The 19,932-nt window shown below is 53.2% G+C and overlaps 2 protein-coding genes across 3 annotated transcripts in view; one reads left to right on the top strand and one right to left on the bottom strand.

The window, feature by feature from the left end:
- Positions 1-697: 697 nt before the first annotated feature.
- Positions 698-19,932, bottom strand: part of PAQR5 (progestin and adipoQ receptor family member 5) — a 75,904-nt gene continuing 56,669 nt past the window's right edge. The window contains exons 5-8 of one of the 2 annotated variants that reach the window (XM_027570641.2): positions 17,153-17,279; positions 9,966-10,062; positions 7,972-8,113; positions 698-3,991 (exon numbers count right to left, since the gene is read on the bottom strand). In XM_027570641.2, coding sequence (XP_027426442.1) covers positions 3,750-3,991; positions 7,972-8,113; positions 9,966-10,062; positions 17,153-17,279 — 608 coding nt within the window. In that variant the 3' untranslated portion in view covers positions 698-3,749. Of the gene's footprint in view, positions 3,992-7,971; positions 8,114-9,965; positions 10,063-12,431; positions 12,574-17,152; positions 17,280-19,932 lie in introns of both variants that reach the window. The other variant, XM_027570640.2, reaches the window with a different exon arrangement.
- On the top strand, positions 5,273-6,463 carry LOC113909467 (profilin-1-like). The gene has a single exon (XM_035728016.1). The coding sequence runs from the start codon at positions 5,394-5,396 to the stop codon at positions 5,814-5,816; it is 423 nt and encodes a 140-aa protein (XP_035583909.1). The 5' UTR covers positions 5,273-5,393; the 3' UTR covers positions 5,817-6,463.

Genomic DNA, 19,932 nt, shown 5'->3' with positions numbered 1-19,932 from the left:
TTTAGAAATCTGTTGCCCCGAGTGAAGAGAATGGGTGTGGCAACTCTCTCTTTGTCTGAAATACATGTATTAGAGAGTTGAAGCATTCATACAAGTACCAAGAGGACAGAGGAAACCCCCCCTGCACAATCTCCCAGGGAGAACATCCAGGAGAAATTCCATAATTCTTCAAAGGTCAAATGATCCATACATTTTTCTAGAGTTACACATTTTGGAATGAGTGGCTTGATTTCCATCCTTCTAACAGGACAAGTACTTACTGGTCTTGGGGCCTTTGCCTATATGCCACCTCGACCCAAAACACCTGCCCGGCAACATGCTGGCAAAGTGGGCCCTTTTTTGCCCATCAAGGCTCTCCTCCAATGTCAGCTTCTCAGGGTGGCTGTCCAATCTCACCTGCCCTGCCCCTCCCACCTCCATTTCTCCTCCAGGCTTATTTCCTTTAGAGTACTCACCACTATCTGAACCGATCTATCTTTTCCTACTGACAATCAGCACATTTCCTCCACACAAGTGAGGTGGCTTTCCCTCACTTCTCCTATCCCCAGCCCCTAAAACAGTGTTCATTCTATATATATCAGGCGCAAAATAAATATTCACAGAGTGATTTAGCAATGCACACGTGTATAGGAATCTCTTTCTTACAACGAATGAACGCGTTTGCAGTGATAGGTGAAACATCAAATCAAGTGGGAAATAGGTCTTTATTGTAATAAATAAATTTTATTTTCTTTCTCCCACACAATTTAAGAAAACCAGACATTGCTGTAAGTTGGAAGAACATCTGAGTTTGGAAATGGGTCTTTGCCTTTTCGGCCATGATGCATTGTTGACTAGAAAATCAGAGGCTGGCATTCAACTAATATGTTATAAAGTGTTGTCATACAGTGTTAATAGCTGTTTCATATAGTGCCATGGCCAAAACAAATCTGGGACACAATAGAGCCAAATGAAGGGTCTCTCCAACACATGCGACCTCACCGTTCTCTTCCACCTTGCCTTCCTTAGAACTTCGCACATGAGCTGGGTTCCACAACAAGCACTTTGAGAAAGACTACAGCAGACCAAATATTTAGACCACTTTGTACTCGAATGATTTCTAAAACCTCCCACTTCTCATTCTAATCCACAGTGACAAATTCCTTTTCTCTCCAAAACTGAGCAATGGAAAGTGAAACTCTTAAGATGAGCGGAGGAAGGTGAAGTTGACCACATGGCCTCATTCGAACACATTCAAGTTTTATCCCAACTGTAGCATCTGGGAAATTTTGGAGTAGTGTTTCTCAAGAAAGGGGAGGAAGAACGGGGACATCCCATCGGGTGTCTGTCACCCCCCACAAAATCCCTTTTGAGGCAGTGGCGTGGCGAGCAGTCCCTACCAATGGAAGAATGGCGTATCTCCAGGGCGAATTGAGACACTCAAAAAACGCTGAGAGCCGCTACACGAAAAGACCTCTTCCCAGTGAGGTCTTCGGCTTATCCAATGCCAGCCTTTTTGACTTTCTGGGATGGCTTACACAAAACTCTACCCCCATTACTCTTAATACCTAACAGTAATTAATATATGTGAACCCATTTTCCACATCTAGAAGTTTCCAAATCAGTATATTGGAACTGTTCTCAAATTTTAACTTGTAACACTGTCCAAAAGTATACCATGGGACTAAGTTTACCGAACATCTAAAAACATTATGAAACCCTGCTCCTATTTTGTGGATTTAACATTTCTTTTCCATTTAACATTTCTTTTGCAGTATGACGAAAAAGCCACATAACCAAAAATTAAATAATCTAAAGGTCCTTCAGATGAGTCACCTATTACCTTTCAACTATTTCTGAGCTAAACAAAGAACATTATTTTACTCTCTCTAAATAAGAGATATTAATAAAGCTTCATGTCTTTGGCATTACTAGAATAGGGTATTTAAACTCTGTACTTCTCAGCATAAAACTGCAGTTACAGCAAGATGAAACGGAAGCCCACAGACCCTGCTGGAGTAAAATTCCACTAACTAACAGTGTCAGATCATTGCCAAAAACGAAATTTTGTCATGCAACGGCAATTAATGTATCAAAAATTTACCAGCCCATATAATTTTATCAGTCTAACTTCCCCAGAGGAAGTAAACAGATAATAAAACTAATGAAATCATATTTCTTGACCACTCTCATCCAATATAAATTTTTACTTGTCCTTAGAGGATTAGATGATGAGCTATTCACAAGGCCATTTGGGTTTCTGGGCCAGTTAACCATAGAGGCAATATTCTAAGATATGGGGGTGTTCCTGAGTCAGCAAAGAAGATCCTGCTTTGTGATGGACAGCCCCTTAAGTCATTAGCAAGTGCAGATCAGGGGTTGATGGGCCTCTGTTAAAAACTGTTCAGCATCAGCATTTCCGTACTCTCTGAAAACACCATGAAATACTAAACTTTAACTCCTGATGCAAAAGATGAGAAAATGCTCAGGCTCATGCAGAGTAGAAAGCAGGGGAAACATCCTTAGGTGGGAAGTCGCTGAAAATTAGGTCAATCCCAGCAAAGCTGATAGGCCCAGTGCCTTCTGGAATTCGCGAGGAAAGCATCTCTTCAAGTTTGGCCTGGGGCCCTTCTGCATTAGAATCACCTGGGGACTTGCTCAGATTTAAGGCAAACCTCCTCTAAAGGACCTACATTTTAAACCATGTACAAATGCAGAATCTCCTGACTTTGCCAGGAAATCTGCATTTGTCACAAACCCACCAAGCGTTTCTGATTCACGGTAAAGCTCGAGAATCACTACAGTTGACCAACCCTTTAGCAAGGTGTTAGCATCCTCTGCACATGACACTAACATCTGCAGCATTTAAAATGCTGAAGCGACATCAAATGTATAACATCCCCAAATATCGTGCTGCCACTCATTTAAAAGGTGACAGATGAACACAGCCAACTGGGCTTAAGTCAGCCAGCCCCCACCCATAACACAATGGACCCGTCCTACACGATACTGTGCAGCATCAAACTGGCAATGAGAAAACAGAGAAAAACACAACGTGGACACCCAGCCATGTGGACTTCTAAGAAGATCCAAATCCACATGACATGGGAATTGGCACTTTAAGGCAGAACAGACTTGTGGGAAAGAGGACTCTTTCTATTCATTCCCTTCACTACGTGGGGAAAGAAGACCCTTCCCCAAACCAGGTCTCTCCATTCTGGAGTGCTTGCCCTGTCCCCAGAGCTCCCACAGACCCAGCTTCCTCTTATTCAGGCTCCTTACACTGATCTTTCTGGCTCGTCCCTCCCACTGCGGACCTCTTAGCAGATGCAGTGCTATGTGGAACTCATCAAATGAAGCAAGTTCCATTTGCAAAGGGTAATACTACAAGGGTGGTAAAGCTTCATTCAAGTGTTTAATAGTCAAGCTACTAAATACAAGGGTGGTATGCTTAATCCAACTGTTTAAATAGAATTGAAAAACCCATTTTAAATCAATTTAAAACTTAATGAAATGTTAAGAATCTGCCCAAACAAGGACTTACTTGAACCCATCTTCCCCTTTTAAAATCATAATATAGCATCAGTGCACCTCTAGAGAAACTTCCCCAGTTCAATATCTTGTTGACATGAACCCACTCAAAAATGCTAAGACATCAGCCATTGTGAATACTTTCGACCTTTGGAAACAGGCACCCTGCCCCTGGCTTATGGTGGTTAGGATGTTGTAGCTTAAGGTTGACATCTGGCACGAGAAGCACATGGTCTGAATCACGTTTCTTTTTTATGTAATTCTGGCTCAGGAATCCGATACAGAGCAGCTGAGAAATAAATTATGTTGCTGAGGCTGAAGATGAGGCACAGAAGGATGGCTCCAGTTATCTGAGGGAAAGACAGGGGCCTGGAGTGGGCCAGGAGCCATTCCTTCCTCAGAGCCTTGTCCAGAAGTATGGCTTCCATCTGCATGTGAGTGGCCAGTATCACACACACATGGAACAGCTGGTGACTGTGACCTACGGCAAACACAGAAAAGGCCACCAAGATCAGCAATAAAAAAGGAACAGATTGTTGATACTATACCGTGACCTGCAGGCCAGACACGTTATGCTGGGTGAGAGAAGCCAGGCACCAGAGACCACGTACTGACAGATTCTGTCTACATCACACATCCAGAAAAGGCCAATCCACAGACATGAGGTAGATTAGTGGTTGCTTCAGACAGGGGGTCAGAATTGGGACTAACAGTACATGGGCATGAGGGATCTTACTGGGGTGACGATAATGTTCCAAAACTCATTTATGGGGATGGTCGTACAACTTGTAAGTCCGCTAAAAGTATCGCTGAATTGTATACTTGAAATTAGGGAATTGTTTGGTATGTAAAGTATGCCTCAGTACGTTTATTTTTTAAAATGCGGTGTGAGGGAAAAATCAAAAGGCCATCCGAGCAAACCAAGTCCATGTTTCGAACACCTTATCCACCAGTCCTGTATTTCACGTGAAGAGGTCTGGCATCGCGTTCTGCCAGAGGTCGCCTCTTCAGGGCCAGCACTCGTCGGCTCCGATTCTGACTTCAGTGCCAACGGAGAAGCCCTCCAGACTTTGTGTTGGCCGCTTTTGAGGTGGTCCTCTCCCACCTGCCGGTCAATCCCAGACACGACCGGGAGCTCTTCGTCCCCATGACCTGCCGGACCCTGGCCGGCCAGCTGTGAGTGTGCAGAGGGGAGGCGCCCGCAGAGGGGGCAGCGGTGGGCTGAGTTGGTAGTGGTGAGAAAAGGAGCCCATTGCCCGGGGCTGAGGACTGTGTGTGGGACAGACCTCAGAGACCAGAAGATGAGAAGACAGCACGGACAGCGCGTGTCACGGTCTGACTTGTGTCTCCCTCTCCCCAATTCCGAAGGTCGAGGTCCCAACCCCCCAGACCTCAGAATGTGACCATATTTGGAGATAGGATCTCTTAAAAAGACAATTACATGAAAATGAGGTCACTAGATTGGACCTCTGGTGACTGGTGTCCCTCTAAGAAGAGGAGGTAAGGGCCTGGGCAGGCACGTACACAGAGGAAAGACCACGTGAGGGGAGACAGAGAAGCGGGCGGTCCGCAAGCCAGGGAGAGAGGCCTCGGGAGCGCCCAACCCGGCCCCCACCTTGGTCTCAGCCTCCCGGCCTCCAAAATCCTAAGAAGATGCATTTCTGTTGCATAAGCCCCCCCGTCCGTGATTCTTTGTTAGGGCAGTCCTAGCACCCGAATACAACACAAGAGTTCAAAAAGGATTCTTTTCGGGCGGTGCGAGGGCTGCTGCACAGCTAGCAGAGCCGTGGTCCGGGCGGCAGCGCGTGCCCCGAGCTCTCCGCCTCCCCCCGCCCGCCAGCCCGCAGCCCCCGAGCCCAGCCCGCGGCCCCAGCAGCAGCGCCATGGCCCAGTGGGACGCCTACATCGACAACCTCATGGCGGACGGGACCTGTCAGGACTGGGCCATCGTGGGCTATAAGGACTCGCCCTCCGTCTGGGCCGCCGTCCCCGGGAAAACCTTTGTCAACATCACGCCAGCTGAGGTCGGTGTCCTGGTTGGCAAAGACCGGTCAAGTTTTTTCGTGAACGGGCTGACACTTGGGGGCCAGAAATGTTCTGTTATCCGGGACTCACTGCCGCAGGATGGGGAATTTACCATGGATCTTCGTACCAAGAGCACCGGGGGAGCCCCCACTTTCAACATCACTGTCACCATGACTGCCAAGACGCTAGTCCTGCTGACGGGCGAAGAAGGTGCCCACGGTGGTATGATCAACAAGAAATGCTATGAAACGGCCTCCCACCTGCGGTGTTCCCAGTACTGACCTCGTCCGTCCCTTCCCACCACCACTCCCCACGGCTTTTGCACCCCTCTCCTTCCCAGACACACACATACACCATTTTTATTTTTGGGGCCATTACCCCACACCCCTTATTGCTGCCAAAACCACATGGGCTGGGGGCTGGGGCTGGATGGACAGACACCTCCCCCTACCCAAACCCCTCCTGTGTGTGGTTGGAAAACTTTTTTGGGGGGGGTTTGTTTTTGTTTTTGTTTTTCTGAATAAAAAAGATTCTACTTAAAAAAAAAAAAGGATTCTTTCAGTAAAAAGAGAGAGAGAGAGGTTATACCCCCAGGACTTATGCCAGAGTAAGTATTCAATAACTGTGTCCCAGGAAGGGGGCAGCCTGGGCACCTGCGTTCCGGAGCAGAAGCAGAGTCGGGAATGGGAGTGTGGGAGCGAGAGCCCTCTCAGGTGGGTGGCCCGAGCTCCTTACCACAGCTCCTGCCGGCCCCCCAGGCTGTGTCCCCTGGGCAAGAAGGTGTGCCCGGATGAGCCGCCCCTGCCTCGCTCAGGCTATATACTCAGGGGCTGTGTAGGATTGCCAAATCCATTTGGAGTGCAGCAGAGTGGCTTCTCATCCAGCAGAGAGCCCTGCTCTCCAAGGACACATCTCCAAGAAGAGAGAGGTGACTAGCTGAGCTCACCGAGGCTCAAACCTGTCTGCATGAGAGCAGGAGATAAAAAGACAGAAAACACCATGGACACAGGATGTAACTGAAAAGTGATGTCAGCCCTCCGGCCCGACAGGAATGTGGAAGAGCTTCCTAGGGGCCAGCGCCTCACCGCTAAGCACTTTGGCCCGCACTGCAGAGGGAGGCCCACGTCTGGCAGGCTCCATTAATGCAGAACAGAGAATTTTCCAAACCCCTTGTTGATGATCTGTCATTAACAATAGTCTGGCAAATGTCCCATTATAGGGTTGTCTTTTTGCTCTGCACCCCGAGGCCCAAGAGGATGAGACTAAGGTGAATGAATGAAACGTCATTAAGAAACCAGGGAGTTGGCAAAACAAGGCCCAGGGCTACTTTTCCTGCAGCCCCCAGACTTCATATACAACCACCTCTGCTTCATCGAGGCGAGGCTGGGGGTGGATGTGGCTCCTGCAGGCAGGCTCCAGTTCCCAGGCCCTCTTGTCTCCCTCCTTTTTTGGGGAACCCGCCCTCCAAGCCTTTTGGTCTTTACGATCCCTAAGTGAAGGGGAGGAAGCTCTTATCAGAGTCCACAAAGCAAATCTGGCCACGTCTCAGGTGGGAGGAGATGGAAAATCACCGGGCAAAATGGCCTTGGGGAGCACCAAGGTCCCTGCCCACCATTTAAGGACAGGAACTGACCCTTGGATGCCCACGATAGCTTATCTAAGGAACGCTCATCCCCGGGACTCATCAGCCTCACCAGAAGAGGCCCAAGGGTGCCTCCTCCAGCCAGTGCCCACCCCGCTTCCCTAGACAGGGAGGGAAGGAACTCTCCTGGCAGGTGGAGGTCCCGTGGCTTGGACGGCCCCTCCCCCACCACATCGCTTCTCTCACCGTAGTGAGCTCAGGTTCCCCTGGAGAGTCAGTCACACAGCCTGAGTGAGTGCGGGGGCCCCGGCCTCAAGCTTCTGCTGTGGGATTTCTGGGGTGGGGCCTGAGAACCCACACGTTCCCAGAGGACGCTGAAACCGATGGTCTGGGGCCAGACCTGAGAACCACTGTTCTACCAAGATTCCTGGCCCCACGCACCCACCTGAACATGACAGACGCTCTCACCCTCCCCCACCTTCTAGTCGCCTCAGAGCCAGCTGCACTCTGTCTGTCCTGTTCGTCTCCTGGGCTGCCCTCAGTGGCTGTTTAGTAATGGGATTTCATGTTCCGGGTAATAATGGCACGCCCCGGGCCCCACAACCCAGACGAATGCCCTAGACTCCTAGATGCACCTGCTCTCCATCCTCCCCCACCGTCCCCTGCCATCTGCCGGCTGCATACCTCCCGGCCTCCAGTCCCACCCCCCTTGGCCTGCTCCTAGACAAGCTCCTGAGGAATCCCTTCTCTCTCTGCCCCTGCTTCCCCTTCACACTGCACACACTGGTGTCAGGGGCGGGGGCTCTCTCTGGGTTGGAGGACACCAGGCAACAGGGCCCCCCCCCAACACTCACCAATGTAGTCGAAGCGTCCAGGTGCCAGGCGCTCTGGCAGGTGTGCAGAGTAGAAGAAAGAGGCCAGGAGGGTCATGGCCATGTGCTTCTGGTGGTTCAGGACGGCTTCATTCTGCGCACTCTCCCCGGGGAGCAGGAACAGCTGCAGGCAGTTAGAGAAACATCAGGGCTTGAGGGGAGGCCCTCTCCCTTCTCATCGCCTGAAGACGTCTCTGCGCACACGTGTGGTCGTCAGAGGCCCAGGCCCTCACCTCCTCAGGTCTGTGGCTTGGAAAGGAACTCAGGGACTGTGTGAGCAGAATTTCCGTCCTGACGGTGATCATCTGAGACCCCGGGCAACTATTTTAAATCCTCCAAATGCTCATAAAGCCTTTTGGGTTATTTAGGTACAAAAGAAAAGAAAAGGAGTGAAGGAAACGAAAAATCCTATTAGACCTATTGCTACTCTACTGTCTGGGGGTAAAATGTAAGTACAGTAAAAAGTGGTCTATTCACCCTTGAACTCACTTCTTACCAGCACACTGCCTGGTTTCATGTTCCTAGTTAAGGCTTTAAGGCCCAGAAATCCCTGGAAGGCCTTCTGAGTCATCAAAATGTACTAATTACAGCCGTGATGCTGTTTGAGAGCTAAGCCTAGTTGTTGTGTTATCATTATGAACAGCGACAGCGGCGGTCACCAACCTGGGGCACTGGGCCAGCCCGTCTCTCGGGATTTCATCAGCGCCTCGCCTCAACAATTACCATGAGGCAGACTCTAGCTTCCCATCTTGCAGATGAGGAAGCCCTGCCAGAGGGTGACGCGAACCACTAAGGAACGGTGAAGTCAGGATCTGGATCCAGGCAGGCTGATTGCTGAAGCTGCGTGCTCATCAACATCACCATTCAGGATGAGGCCTCCCCTCCCCATTGCCCACCGTCGGCTGCAGCCGAGCGCCAGGAGCGCACAGTGTCCCTAATAACACGGACCTCAAGCTATGCGATTGGGTGGGGCGTGGGACCCGCTTGTTCTCTCTGCTCTGGTTTCCTATGTGTGTTCTCTGTCCTCCAGGAAGGAGTCAGGGGGGTCTTCCCCGGGCCCATACAGGTGGAGCCAGCTCTGACCCTCCCCTTCCGTCCCTGCCTCATGCATCAAGCCTCAGGCTGCCCCTGGGAGGGGAACTCCAGTCACCGGGCGCAGGCCATGTGCCAGGCACGGCTGAGCCCTTCAGATCTGCGGATCAGATGAACCCTCTCCACCCTCCTGTGCAAGACGGGATGTTAGCCTCCTTAATGGATGAGGAAACTGAGGCTCAGAGAGGTTATGTGCATTGCCTAAGGTCACACAGCCAGTGAGCAGTGGGACTGGGATTTGAACTCAGGTCTGCCTGATTTCAGAGTGCCCGGGCTCGCCGCCTTCTTGTGTCCCTCCTACATCCTCTTCCTTCGTGTTCTCTGCCTAATCCCCATTTATCCTTAAGACCCTCATTCATACTTCTTCCTTTGCTCCTCGTATGTTAATTGATGATAATACATAATAATGCGTTTACTGGACACTTGTCACCAGCTAGCATTTTATATGTTCTCTCCTGTAATCTCCCCCACAGCGGATGGACCGAGGTGTTACTACCATACCCATTTTACAGAAGAGGGTAATCAAGGCACAGAGACAGTACATAACTTGCCAAAGTCTTACAGCGAGTACGTATTAGAGATCTGCCTCCAGAGCCCACTCTCCTGGTCTCTCCACTAAACCCCAGGCTGCCTCCCCTACCCAGCCTTCCATGATTACTTCTGAGCCCCCAGTCAGTGCCGGCCATTGATGCATCGCCTGTGGTTTGTCACGGCGTCTATGTTCCTGCCATCTCCTCACTGCTCTGCACCTGCTCTTAAGGAAGGTCTCAAGTCCCACGTGTCTTGCAGTGACCGGCCTGGTGCTCTGACCCCCAGGACCTCAGGAAACAACAGATTCCCTGGTGTTGCTAACACGCAGAGAAAAGACGGAGCTGGGCCCTTACCCTGTAGAAGATGGGGAGGGAGTCCCAGGTGTAGGGATAAGCAAAGGCCAGGACGCGAAGCATCTTACAGAGCCCGGGCTTCTGGATTTCAAGAAACCTAAATCAGGCAGGAAAAAGGAGGAAGAGACTGGAATGAAAACGGTTTCAGTAAATGACATACATGCACGCACATTACAAGTAACCGAGGGCAAGTCATCAACAGAAGGCAAGTACTTTGTGCAACCCCCTCCTGAGACCAGCAGCTTCTCCACAGGCCTCGTCCATTGCTCCCGCCCCCAGTGGCAGCATGTGGAAAGGCCTCAGGGGAAACCATCTCCTGGGGCCGCATCATGAGAAAGCAATCGTGTCCAAGGAAGGCAGGGAGGAAGTCCTGGGCTGGAAAGGCCCTTCAAGAGGCAAGTTATCTAACTGCTAAGGAGCCTTTACGAAGCGCAGTAACAACAGGACAGGGAGACGTGTGGGGCGTGGGTGGCCCCCTGGCACAGGCTCCTGGGGTGAGCAGGTCTGGGAAGGATGAGAGATCTAACCAGTCAGAGCTACCCAGCTGATCGCTGTGCAGAAGCCCCTGGTTCAGCGAAGTGCTTAACGACTTGAAAGAACTTTCTGGAATCCTTAGTGCCACACCCAGGGACACTGGCCTGGGGAAACTGAGTAAATGTGGCCTTTTCCCCTCTTCTTCGTCAACCTGCCTCCAGGCCAAAGATGAAGCCAATGTTAAAATGAGTGGTGCTGACTGTAGGGCCTCTGGGACGGAGCGCCATGGGGCCTCAGTGGCCTTGGGCCCAGCTGAGGCGGGGCTGGCAGCTCGGGGCGGGGCGGGGCGGGGGGGGGGGGGGCGGGAGGGCAGCACAGATGACAGGCTGGATACCGGGAGCACAGGAGAGGAGCAGGGAGAATCTCCACACAAAATCACAGCCCTGAGCAGGGGCTCAGGTAAGGAGTGCTCAGGCCCCAGGCTGGGCTGCCCAGGCAGGGGGGCAGGGCAGGTCCCCGCTTCAATACCACAGTGTACTGTGGAGGGCTGGGTCCTCTCTCGGTGCCCACAGGGGTCCCCACGAAGGTGGTGTGCAGACTCAGGGCGCCAAGGCCGGTGGGGTGGCTGTCCCAGTGCAGTCAGTCAGACAGTGGAGACCCTTGGGCCCTCCCGGGCCTCCCTGACAGCCCTGCCCCTCAGCACGCTCTCCACGGGGGGTGGAGTCTGTCCTACCACTGCTCCCCACCCCTGTTCTCCAGACGCCCTGTCCCGGCCCACAGCCTGCCCTTTCCCCCACCAAACACAATCTGCTGCTCCACCCAACCCGGGCCCTCGGCCCCTGGCCAGGTTACTCCGGGCCCCACAGCCGGTGCAGGCACCTGACTACAAAGCCCTCTGCTCCCCATGTCCTTTGGCATGGGACAGGGCAGAGACTCGCACACCCGCCCCCTGAGCCATCAGGGGACCCTCACAGCCCCCAGGCTGGTGTGTCATGCCTAGCCCTCAGGGCAGCCAAGCATGAAGATCCCTGCTCCAGAGTAAGAGGCAGCCACTGTGGGCCCCGAGAAGCTCCCCCCAGCTTATCCCCTCCAGGGATAAGCTCCAAGTTCTCTCAAGCCTACTTCTGCAGCTCTCTCCTCTCCTGACCCCATCCTAAGTCATGGCAGGCATGGGGTAGCAAAGGAAGAGAAGCTGAAAGAAAAGGAAGAAGAGAAATAAGGGACCTCAATTTATCATCCCCCCAAACAAGACCCCCCCCCCAGCCTTGGAGTAAACCACCAACCCTGGGAGAGGTGAGGCGGCACTGGGCCATCATTCATAAGCAGTGTCTGACCTGGACAGCCTGGGTTCGAATCCTGCCTCAACCCTCCGTGATCATGTGACCCCAACAGGTTACATAACCTCTGTGTGCTTCAAAATCCTCACGTGTAACGCAGGGACAACAACTGTACCCCATCGCGGGCTTGTTGCAAAGATTTGATGAAACCATACTTGCAAGGAGCATACCCACCTCACAGAGGAACGCTCGCTAAATGGCAGCTTTTTAATAAAAGGTGTGTAGTGAGATTCATTCTCTCTCCTTCCCCACCTTACAGCTGTGCTGTGCCAGAAAACAGGAACAGGAGGGGACAGACAGGTTCTGGGTGACTTGCCTAAAGTCAGGTGAGCTGATAAGAGGCGAAGCTAGGATTTATATCCAGCGCGGTCTGGCTTCCAAGTTTCACACCCCCACCCCTCCAGCAGGCTGAGCAGGCCTCGGACCACCACCCAGCCTCCATCCTTGCCTATACTGCCTCTGCCCCAGGGAGCAAAAGGGGCACACTTGCTCCACCACACAGCCAGCCTAGCTCAACAGCCTTCACACAGCCTACCCTGGCCAACCCAGTCCAACCGCAAGCCCGCTCCCTCCTTCCCCATGCACGGCCACCGTCTATCCTTGCTGGGTTCAAAGAGGCTCACTATGAAAGCATGCTCTTTCTGTGACCACTTACACAGGAAGAAAGCTGGCTCTGGCTGGCGAGGGCCATCCCCCAAACCATGGATTTCCTGTGACTTGAGACAACATTTCGCCCAGCCTGATAAAGTGCTTCCCCAGGGGCAAACGAACCAGCCTCTCCATCTGCAAAGCCGAGTCTACAGGGAAAAAAAGGAGAAAAAGCAGAACAGAAGAGAGCAACACAGAATAAAAGGTGGAAGGGCCAGCAGCCACAGAGAGGGGCCTCCCACTACCAAGGTGCAATTCCACAGTTAGCCACAGGGTGTCGCCCCAGCCAGAGATTCCAGGAAGGAGGGGCAGGAGCCACAGAATCCTCCAAAGCACTGGTTGCCCCCAAGTCTCAGAAGCCCCACCTGGGAAGACAGTCCCTGCACCGCAGAGCGGAGACACCCCTTTAGGGAAGTCAGGCCTCATCTGCCTAGAACCAGGTTGGCAGGAAACACTGGATTTTGGCAGAAGCCTCCACCAGGAGAGGGTCAATGCAATATCAGTCTGTTCTAATACCTGATAAATCTTGTGCAACAAAGCCGACAGGGTGTGCAAGCAAATTCTGGAACCAGCGCTTGAAACTAGGGGGCCTTTGGAAACACACTGTTGCAGAGGGGGTGTGTGCACACGCCTGTGTGTATTGTGTGCGCGGTACGTGGTTATGGCTGTTTTATTGCATGGGTGACACCACAGGAATCCGCACTTTGTCATCTGGCTGAGCCCTCTGACCTCCAGAGGTGTCTGAGAACCACTGACTGCCCGTGAGCCTCCCGACTCCAGCTCTGCCCTCCAAACCCTCTCCCGGCCACAGCACCACCCACCGCCACGGCATGGCTCTCACCGAGCAGCCCACTTCCACCAGGGATGAAAAGTCACCTCTCTCCCTCACAGCACTGACCACAGGACATTTCACCGGGCAACTGTTTGTCAAAACAAAACCACTTTTGGACGCCTTGGATGAGTGAATAAAGTGCCTACGGTGACTTGTGATGGACAGCAAACTCTGGGTGACTGATGTCCCTAAGGGAGTGAGGACGCCTTCCTAGGCTTCTGGGGGGCCAGCAGGATGAGCAGGCAGGGTCTCCGTCACCCCACCTTGCTCTGAGAGGCACAGAGAGGTCATGCGTTCTCTCGTCTCCCTTCTCAAATGCTACAGAAGAAGGCAGGCAGGTTTCTGGAACATTCATTTGAACTAGATTCCAGGGAGTCCACAGTGCTCAGTACTATAAAGGACCGAATGCCACTTAGACCGTGATATTCTGGCAAGCACGTGAATAACTAAAGACCACTCAGGAGGTCTGTGGTCTGCTTCTTGCTCCGGGAAGGAGATGGCCGCTCTCTGCCACTCCCTGCCACACCATGGACTGATGGAGCCTGAGGCGGAGGCAGGGTGGCCTTGGGGGAGGAGGAAGGCGAGGAGAGAGATCTCAGAAAAGACTCTGAAGCCCTGGCATGGTAGAACACCCAGAGACATCTTCTCAGATGCCCTTGTTTAAGGTGAAGCCAGAAGTCCGTGAAATCCGGGACCCCGGGGCGGGGGGTTCTCCAGAAGTGAATGGGGGCTGAGTCACTCCTGGTGCAGGAGTCAGCCCTCTCACTCCTCAGACACTGAAGACAAAGAAGGGGATGAAAACGGGAAAGAGGACCAGGCGAGAAGGGACTTCACAGGGCCCTCAGATGAGACATCCCACTGTACCTCTGGCCCCCTCCCTCGGCTTCCGTTCCAGCACAGGCCTCCTCCAGCCCCCTCGCCGGCAGCCAGCGGCACGCCTGGAAGCCCCTCGGCTCGGAAACTGAGGCCGTGGAATGGCCCTCCTGCAGAGATCACTGTCCTTCACCAGCACAGGACCAGTCTACAGCAGGACACACGAGGCACTTCGAATCCCAGCCACCGTGGGAGACCCTCTCTAGCCACGCCCCTCCTGCCAGCTGTGCAGCTCAGAAGCCCCTTGCCGCCTCCCAGGGCTGTCTCCTCCGGCCCCCTCACCCTGTGCGCTGTTTGCTCTGTCCCAAAGGCCCTTCCCTCCTCTCCAGCTCAGGTGTTCAACCTCCCTCAATACCCAGTCCTAGTACCACTTTGCAGAACTTTGTGTATCCAAGCAGGTGTCATTTTGTATTATCATTAGTTGCATACGTTACATTCTGTAATGCTATATTTTATATGCCATTTCCTTTGGCCTTTAGAGGAAATGACTCCATCTGGGCTTCTGGGGGGGGGCGGTCTGCAGTCAGCTTCGACTACTGCACTGGGTGCTCTCTCAGGGCAAGGGCTGGGCCTCACTCCTGCTGGTATTCCCAGATCTTAACATGATGCCTGGAGTATGGCAGACATTTAAGGAATATTGAGCGGTTGGTTGGTTGGTTGGTTGACTTGTTGGTTGGTTGGATGGATGTATGAATGGATGAATGAATGGGTGGACGGGTGCATGAATGGATGGGTAGGCAGATGGGTGGGAGGATGGATGGATGGATGCACAGGCAGATGTATGGGTAGACGAGTGGATGGACGGATGAGTAGGTAGGTGGATGAGTGGATGGGTAGGTGGATGAGTGGATGGCTGGATGGGTCGGGTGGAGAGATGGATAGATGGATGGTTGGGTAGGTGGATGGGTGAATGGGTGGGTAAGATGGATGGATAAGTGGTGGTTGGGTAGGGGGATGGTGAATGAGGAGGTGGCTGGATGAATGGTTGGAGAGATGAATAGCAACAGATGTGTCCCCTAAGTAAACGGAAATAATCCATTTCATTGACAAGAGAGAAACTTCCAAACACAGGCATCAGGAGATTCCTGGCCAGCCTGCTCTGTCAAGTAAGTTTGTCCAAAGGTTAACAGGCATGCCACATCCAGAAGACCCATTTATTATTAACAACCAGGATGGACTTCTGGCTAGAAGAAAACCATCTACCCTGGTGGCTTATAGATGATTCAGGAAGCTTTAAGAAAAAAGAAAAGAAAAAAAGGCAGCAAATTTGCATTGGGGGTTCTTAGGAAAACAGTCCTGGATCACGAACTCTGGGACTTCTTCAACACTCATGGAGCCTTCCATGCCCCCTCAGCCCACAGTGCTCACCTCTCACCCAAACAGCACAGCTACACAGCCAACAGAAGCTAACCAGACAGGATTGTGACTCATCCAAGGACCAGAGCTAGCTAGGTGTGTCCACACATCTGGGCCCCGTGCCTCCGGGGCATGCTTCATCTCTCCTGGGCTGTTGCTGGCATCCTGGTTACTTTTCTATGTGTGTGTGTTATGCCTTGTCTCACCCAAGACAGGGCCCCATCCCCTCCTCCCCATCACCCGTGCAGCCCTCAAAGCTCCACCCTGGCACAGAGGCTGAGCTCCAGAAAGAGTTTCTAATCGACAAGAGTCCTTGAGGAAGTGGGGAGGAGGCAAGAATAACCCGGTGACGTCTGATTCGGTTTCCACCCCAGTGGGCAGACCCTCTGTCCTCACAGCTGTAGGGGGTTCTGCATTTCCAGGGAGAGGGAAGAGAGCTGAGCTTCCACTCCCTCCTCCAGGCTTGTTTTTGTGGGATGAACAAACCCTCGTTGTTGACACTGAGCCTAGAAATGAGACGCCCTCCCACGCAAAGCAACTCCACGCTCCCAACCGGTGTCAAGACAGACAAGTGGAGACAAGTTGGGGCAAATATTCTTGATGCTCTTTAAGAATCTCTATCCTTCCATTTTTTAAAGAAAACCAGCTTGTCAAGTTTGTGAAACCTGCCTACCTTCGGTCCCACGACACCTTAGTGTCACCCAAGGAAAGGGAGAGCCACAGTCATTGCAGGGAGGGTACAGAAACTTCCCACCCCCTCCCTTTCTTCCTGGGGGGGTGGGGAACAATGGTTCAATGGGGAGACTCCAGCTGGCTCCCCGGAATCGAGATGGGGGCAGAGGATTGGGTGCAACCTGCCAGCCTCCCGTGGGCCCTTTCCTAAGCCACCCCCTCTCCCCAAGAGCCCTGTAGCCCGGGGAGCACCCAGCACCCTGGCACCGTCCAGACAGGGCTGTCCCCCCAACACCACCATTTGAGAGGTTTTCTAAATCATTTAGGGAAGCAGAAATTTGGACAGTTCGCTTTTACAAAGAGCTGAGTAAACTAGAGTCATTAGCCCCCAAGCAATGTCTCTCGGATTCACACTCCAGTGAGCTTTCTGGAGTGAAACTGAGAAACCAGAGGGAATTAGAGCCAGTGACCCAGTGTGAGTGGGTGAGACTCATAGCCATGGGGCTTCCCCAGGGACACAGCAGCCATCTGAATATCATCGGCCAGGGAGCACGTGTGTCTAGACGCAGGCTTGCTCAGTCACTATCAGCAGACTGCCCATCGATGGGGTGCCGCCTCGGCCAGATGTGCCAGGCACGTTCCCTGCAACCCTTACACCCCCCTCACAAGGTAGGCAGATGTGTGGGCCCCATTTTACAGATGAGCAAACTGAGGTTCAAGAAGGCTAAATAAGCGACCCGCCCCGCAACAGGACCAGCTACATCATTTGTAGGGCCCAGTGCAGAAGGAAAGTGTGGGACTCCTTATTCAAAAATCATTACGAAGTTCAAGACAGTGACAACAGAGTGTTAAGCCAAGTGTGGAGTCCCCTCAAATGTCCCAGTTGTGTGCCCGTGGAGTGGGTCTGGAACTGAGCCCCAGGCTTCGGAGAGCCCCCCCATGGAGCGTCCTACCCCCCCCGCCCCCCCCCCCCCCGAGGCCCAGCAGCTAGGTACCTGGAGTAGCAGGAGAGGCCGGTGCTGATGATGGTGTTCAGCACGGCCAGGGGCACGTAGTAGTCATGGAATGTGCTGCACACCATCACGTCCGGGATCGAATAGGCCGAGTATGCGATGGCTGAGCCTGGAGAGGAAAAAACCAGCCTTGGACCAGAAGCCAGGCCGCAGCGTAGCCTGGACCCTTGGGAAGCCCAACCCCAGTATCTCGCTGAGACTTGCCACCACACCTCACTTGTGTCATGCCCCCCACCCCAGAACGTCCTCCCTCTCTTCTCTGCCTACCCAAACCCTACCCTGCGAATTTACTATGAGCCCAGCATTGCCCCCAGGGCTTTACACTCAGTAACTCACATAATCCTGACAATCACCCTCTAACATAAACCTGCACTTACCCTCATTTACAGATGACGATGCAGAGGCAGAGAGGGTTACCAACCCCCCTGGGGGGCACACAGCTAGAAAGCGGCAAAGCCAAGCTCCCACCTGAGGCAATTCAGTGACAGTCCCCCCTTTGATCCCCAAGCTCTGGTCCGTGATGACACCTCAGAGTGCTCAGCTTTTCTGAGTATGCACATCTCACCTGCCGATGACAGGGGCGCCCCTTGTGGAAAGACGGACATTGCAGGGAGGGAGGGACCTTGTCAAGGGGAGGAGGCATTTGGTATCAGGGGGCTGGGGCCTGGCCAGCGGAGAGGCAGGTGCAAGAGGCTAGCCTTGGTGTTTCATTGTTTTAGGTTTGGGAGTCTGTGACAGGAGGGTTCCCTAAGGGTCCTTGGGAGACCCATCTGCTGCAGCTCTTCTTTGAAAGAACAGGGGAGATCACTGTCCTTTTCAAAGGGGCCATGTGTATCCAGAGGCCTGGCCCAGAAGGCCTCTCCAGCTACCCTCACCAGGTCTCCTCTGGGAGAGACAGCCACAGGCCTGTCTGCCCAGGGCCTCAGGGGTCGGCCCTATGCTCACCTGTTATTCCAGAGACACAGAGAAAACTGGAATCCTCGCTCAAGGCTGAAGCGGGCCTCCACCACACAAGTTCAAGCTCTGCCTCTGACCCCATTTGACAGATGGAGTCTGGTGCAGCCAAGTGGTGTTCCCAGGGCCACAGAGGCAGAAAGAGCTGAGAATCAGCACACTGCCAATGGGATTTCAGCTGGGAACCGCCTCCTAGGGGACAGACTCTTCCTCAGCCTGATAGGAGCGGGAGGTTCCCCTCTGGACCAGGAGGCATTCGCTCCGTGTGTGCTGGCTGGGGCCAAGGTGCACGCCAATCTCCACGGGCGACACAAGAGCGGGGGAGCCCCAGACCCTGCCCAAAACGGCAGTGAGAAGCCAAATGACGTCTAGGAAGAAATAGACATTTGGTCTTCTCCATCGTTCCTGGCACAGAGCACCTAAAACCCCTGAATTTCCTAAGCCAAGAGAGCAAGGAAGGTGTCTTTTGTAATGTTAATGAGGTGATTTGGAAAGCAGGGGACCGGAGGGTTGACCTCTGGGAGGGGAAGAGGGGCTGGAGGTTGAATCAATTGCCAATGGCCAATGACTTCATCAGTCATGACAAATGAAGTCTCCATGAAAACCCAAACAGAGGTTCAGAGAGCTTCCAGGTTGGTGACCACATGGTGATGCAGGGAGAGGGGGCGCACTCAGAGGACACTGAACTCCGAGCCCTTCCCCACACCCTGCCCTGTGCATCTCTTCCATCTGGCTGTTCCCGAGTTCTACCCCTTTATAATCAACTGGTAATCCAGTACGTAAAATGTTTCTCTGAGTTCTGGGAGCCAGGGTCATTGGAACGTCAGATGTATAGCCAGTCTGTAACAACCTGGGCTTTCGTCTGGCATCTGAAGGGGGGGGGGGAGGGTCTTGTGGGACCAAGCCTTTCACCTGTGGGAACAGATGCGGTCCCCCAGACAGTGCCAGAAATGAGCGGAATGGTAGGACCCCCAGCTGCTGTCAGAGGATTGCTCAGGCTGGCGTGGGGGACAGCCTCCCCACCCCCCCCACACACACATTGTACTGATGCTCAGACCCCTTTAGAGGGCTTTCTGGGGAGCAGGAATAGAGTCAGCTTTGGATTCCAGGCTAAAGAAAGTAAACATCCTCTTGAGGCCATAGGGAGCCATGGAAGGTTTCTGAGTGAGGGACTAAGATGGCCAAAACCTAGTGAAAGTGCACAGGACGGCCTAGAGGGAGAAACAGCTGGAAACCAGGGAGGAAGTAGGCACAAACACCACCCTCAGGGGACTGCGGGTTTCCACAGGGTAGAAGTGAGAACAGGAAGGAGAGGTGGCTATGGACAAAGGGGCAGGGAGTCTGAGGTGGAAGCCAGAGGCCCTCTCCACTGGCCAGACCTTCCTTCCATGTTCCCAGAACACCCCCGTGTCAGGTACCAGGATACCGGCTGGAAGACCAGACTTGAAGGACCAGTGTCCCGTCCTCAGGGAGCCGTTCTGAGGAGCAGAAATGAAGGGCTCACTGACGAGCCTGGGGCCCAGAGCTTCAGGGAGGGGGTCCTGGTCTGGGGGCTTGGAGGAAGCCACGGGTGGGGGCCCAGCCTTGAAGGGCCTGCAGGGAGGGAAAGGAGAAGATCCCGGGGAAGGACCTATGGGAGGGTACCAGACCCTGAGGAACGCTTACAAATCCAGAAAGCCAGTGACGGGAAGGGAGACAGTTCGGGGTGGCGGCCGACCCCCAGGGCTTTGGTTCGAACCCTGGCTCTGCCATTTACAAGCCATGTGACCCGAGTCACTTCCCTTCCTGGTGCCTCATTATTCTCGCCT

Source organism: Zalophus californianus, chromosome 6, assembly GCF_009762305.2.
Source record: "Zalophus californianus isolate mZalCal1 chromosome 6, mZalCal1.pri.v2, whole genome shotgun sequence".
Lineage (NCBI taxonomy): Eukaryota > Metazoa > Chordata > Mammalia > Carnivora > Otariidae > Zalophus > Zalophus californianus.
Note: the sequence above shows the minus strand (reverse complement) of the source record. Positions and strands in the feature narration are given on the sequence as shown.

Excerpts from the sequence above, each read along its gene's own strand:
- LOC113909467 (XM_035728016.1), top strand. The coding sequence starts at position 5,394 with ATGGCCCAGTGGGACGCCTACATCGACAACCTCATGGCGGACGGGACC.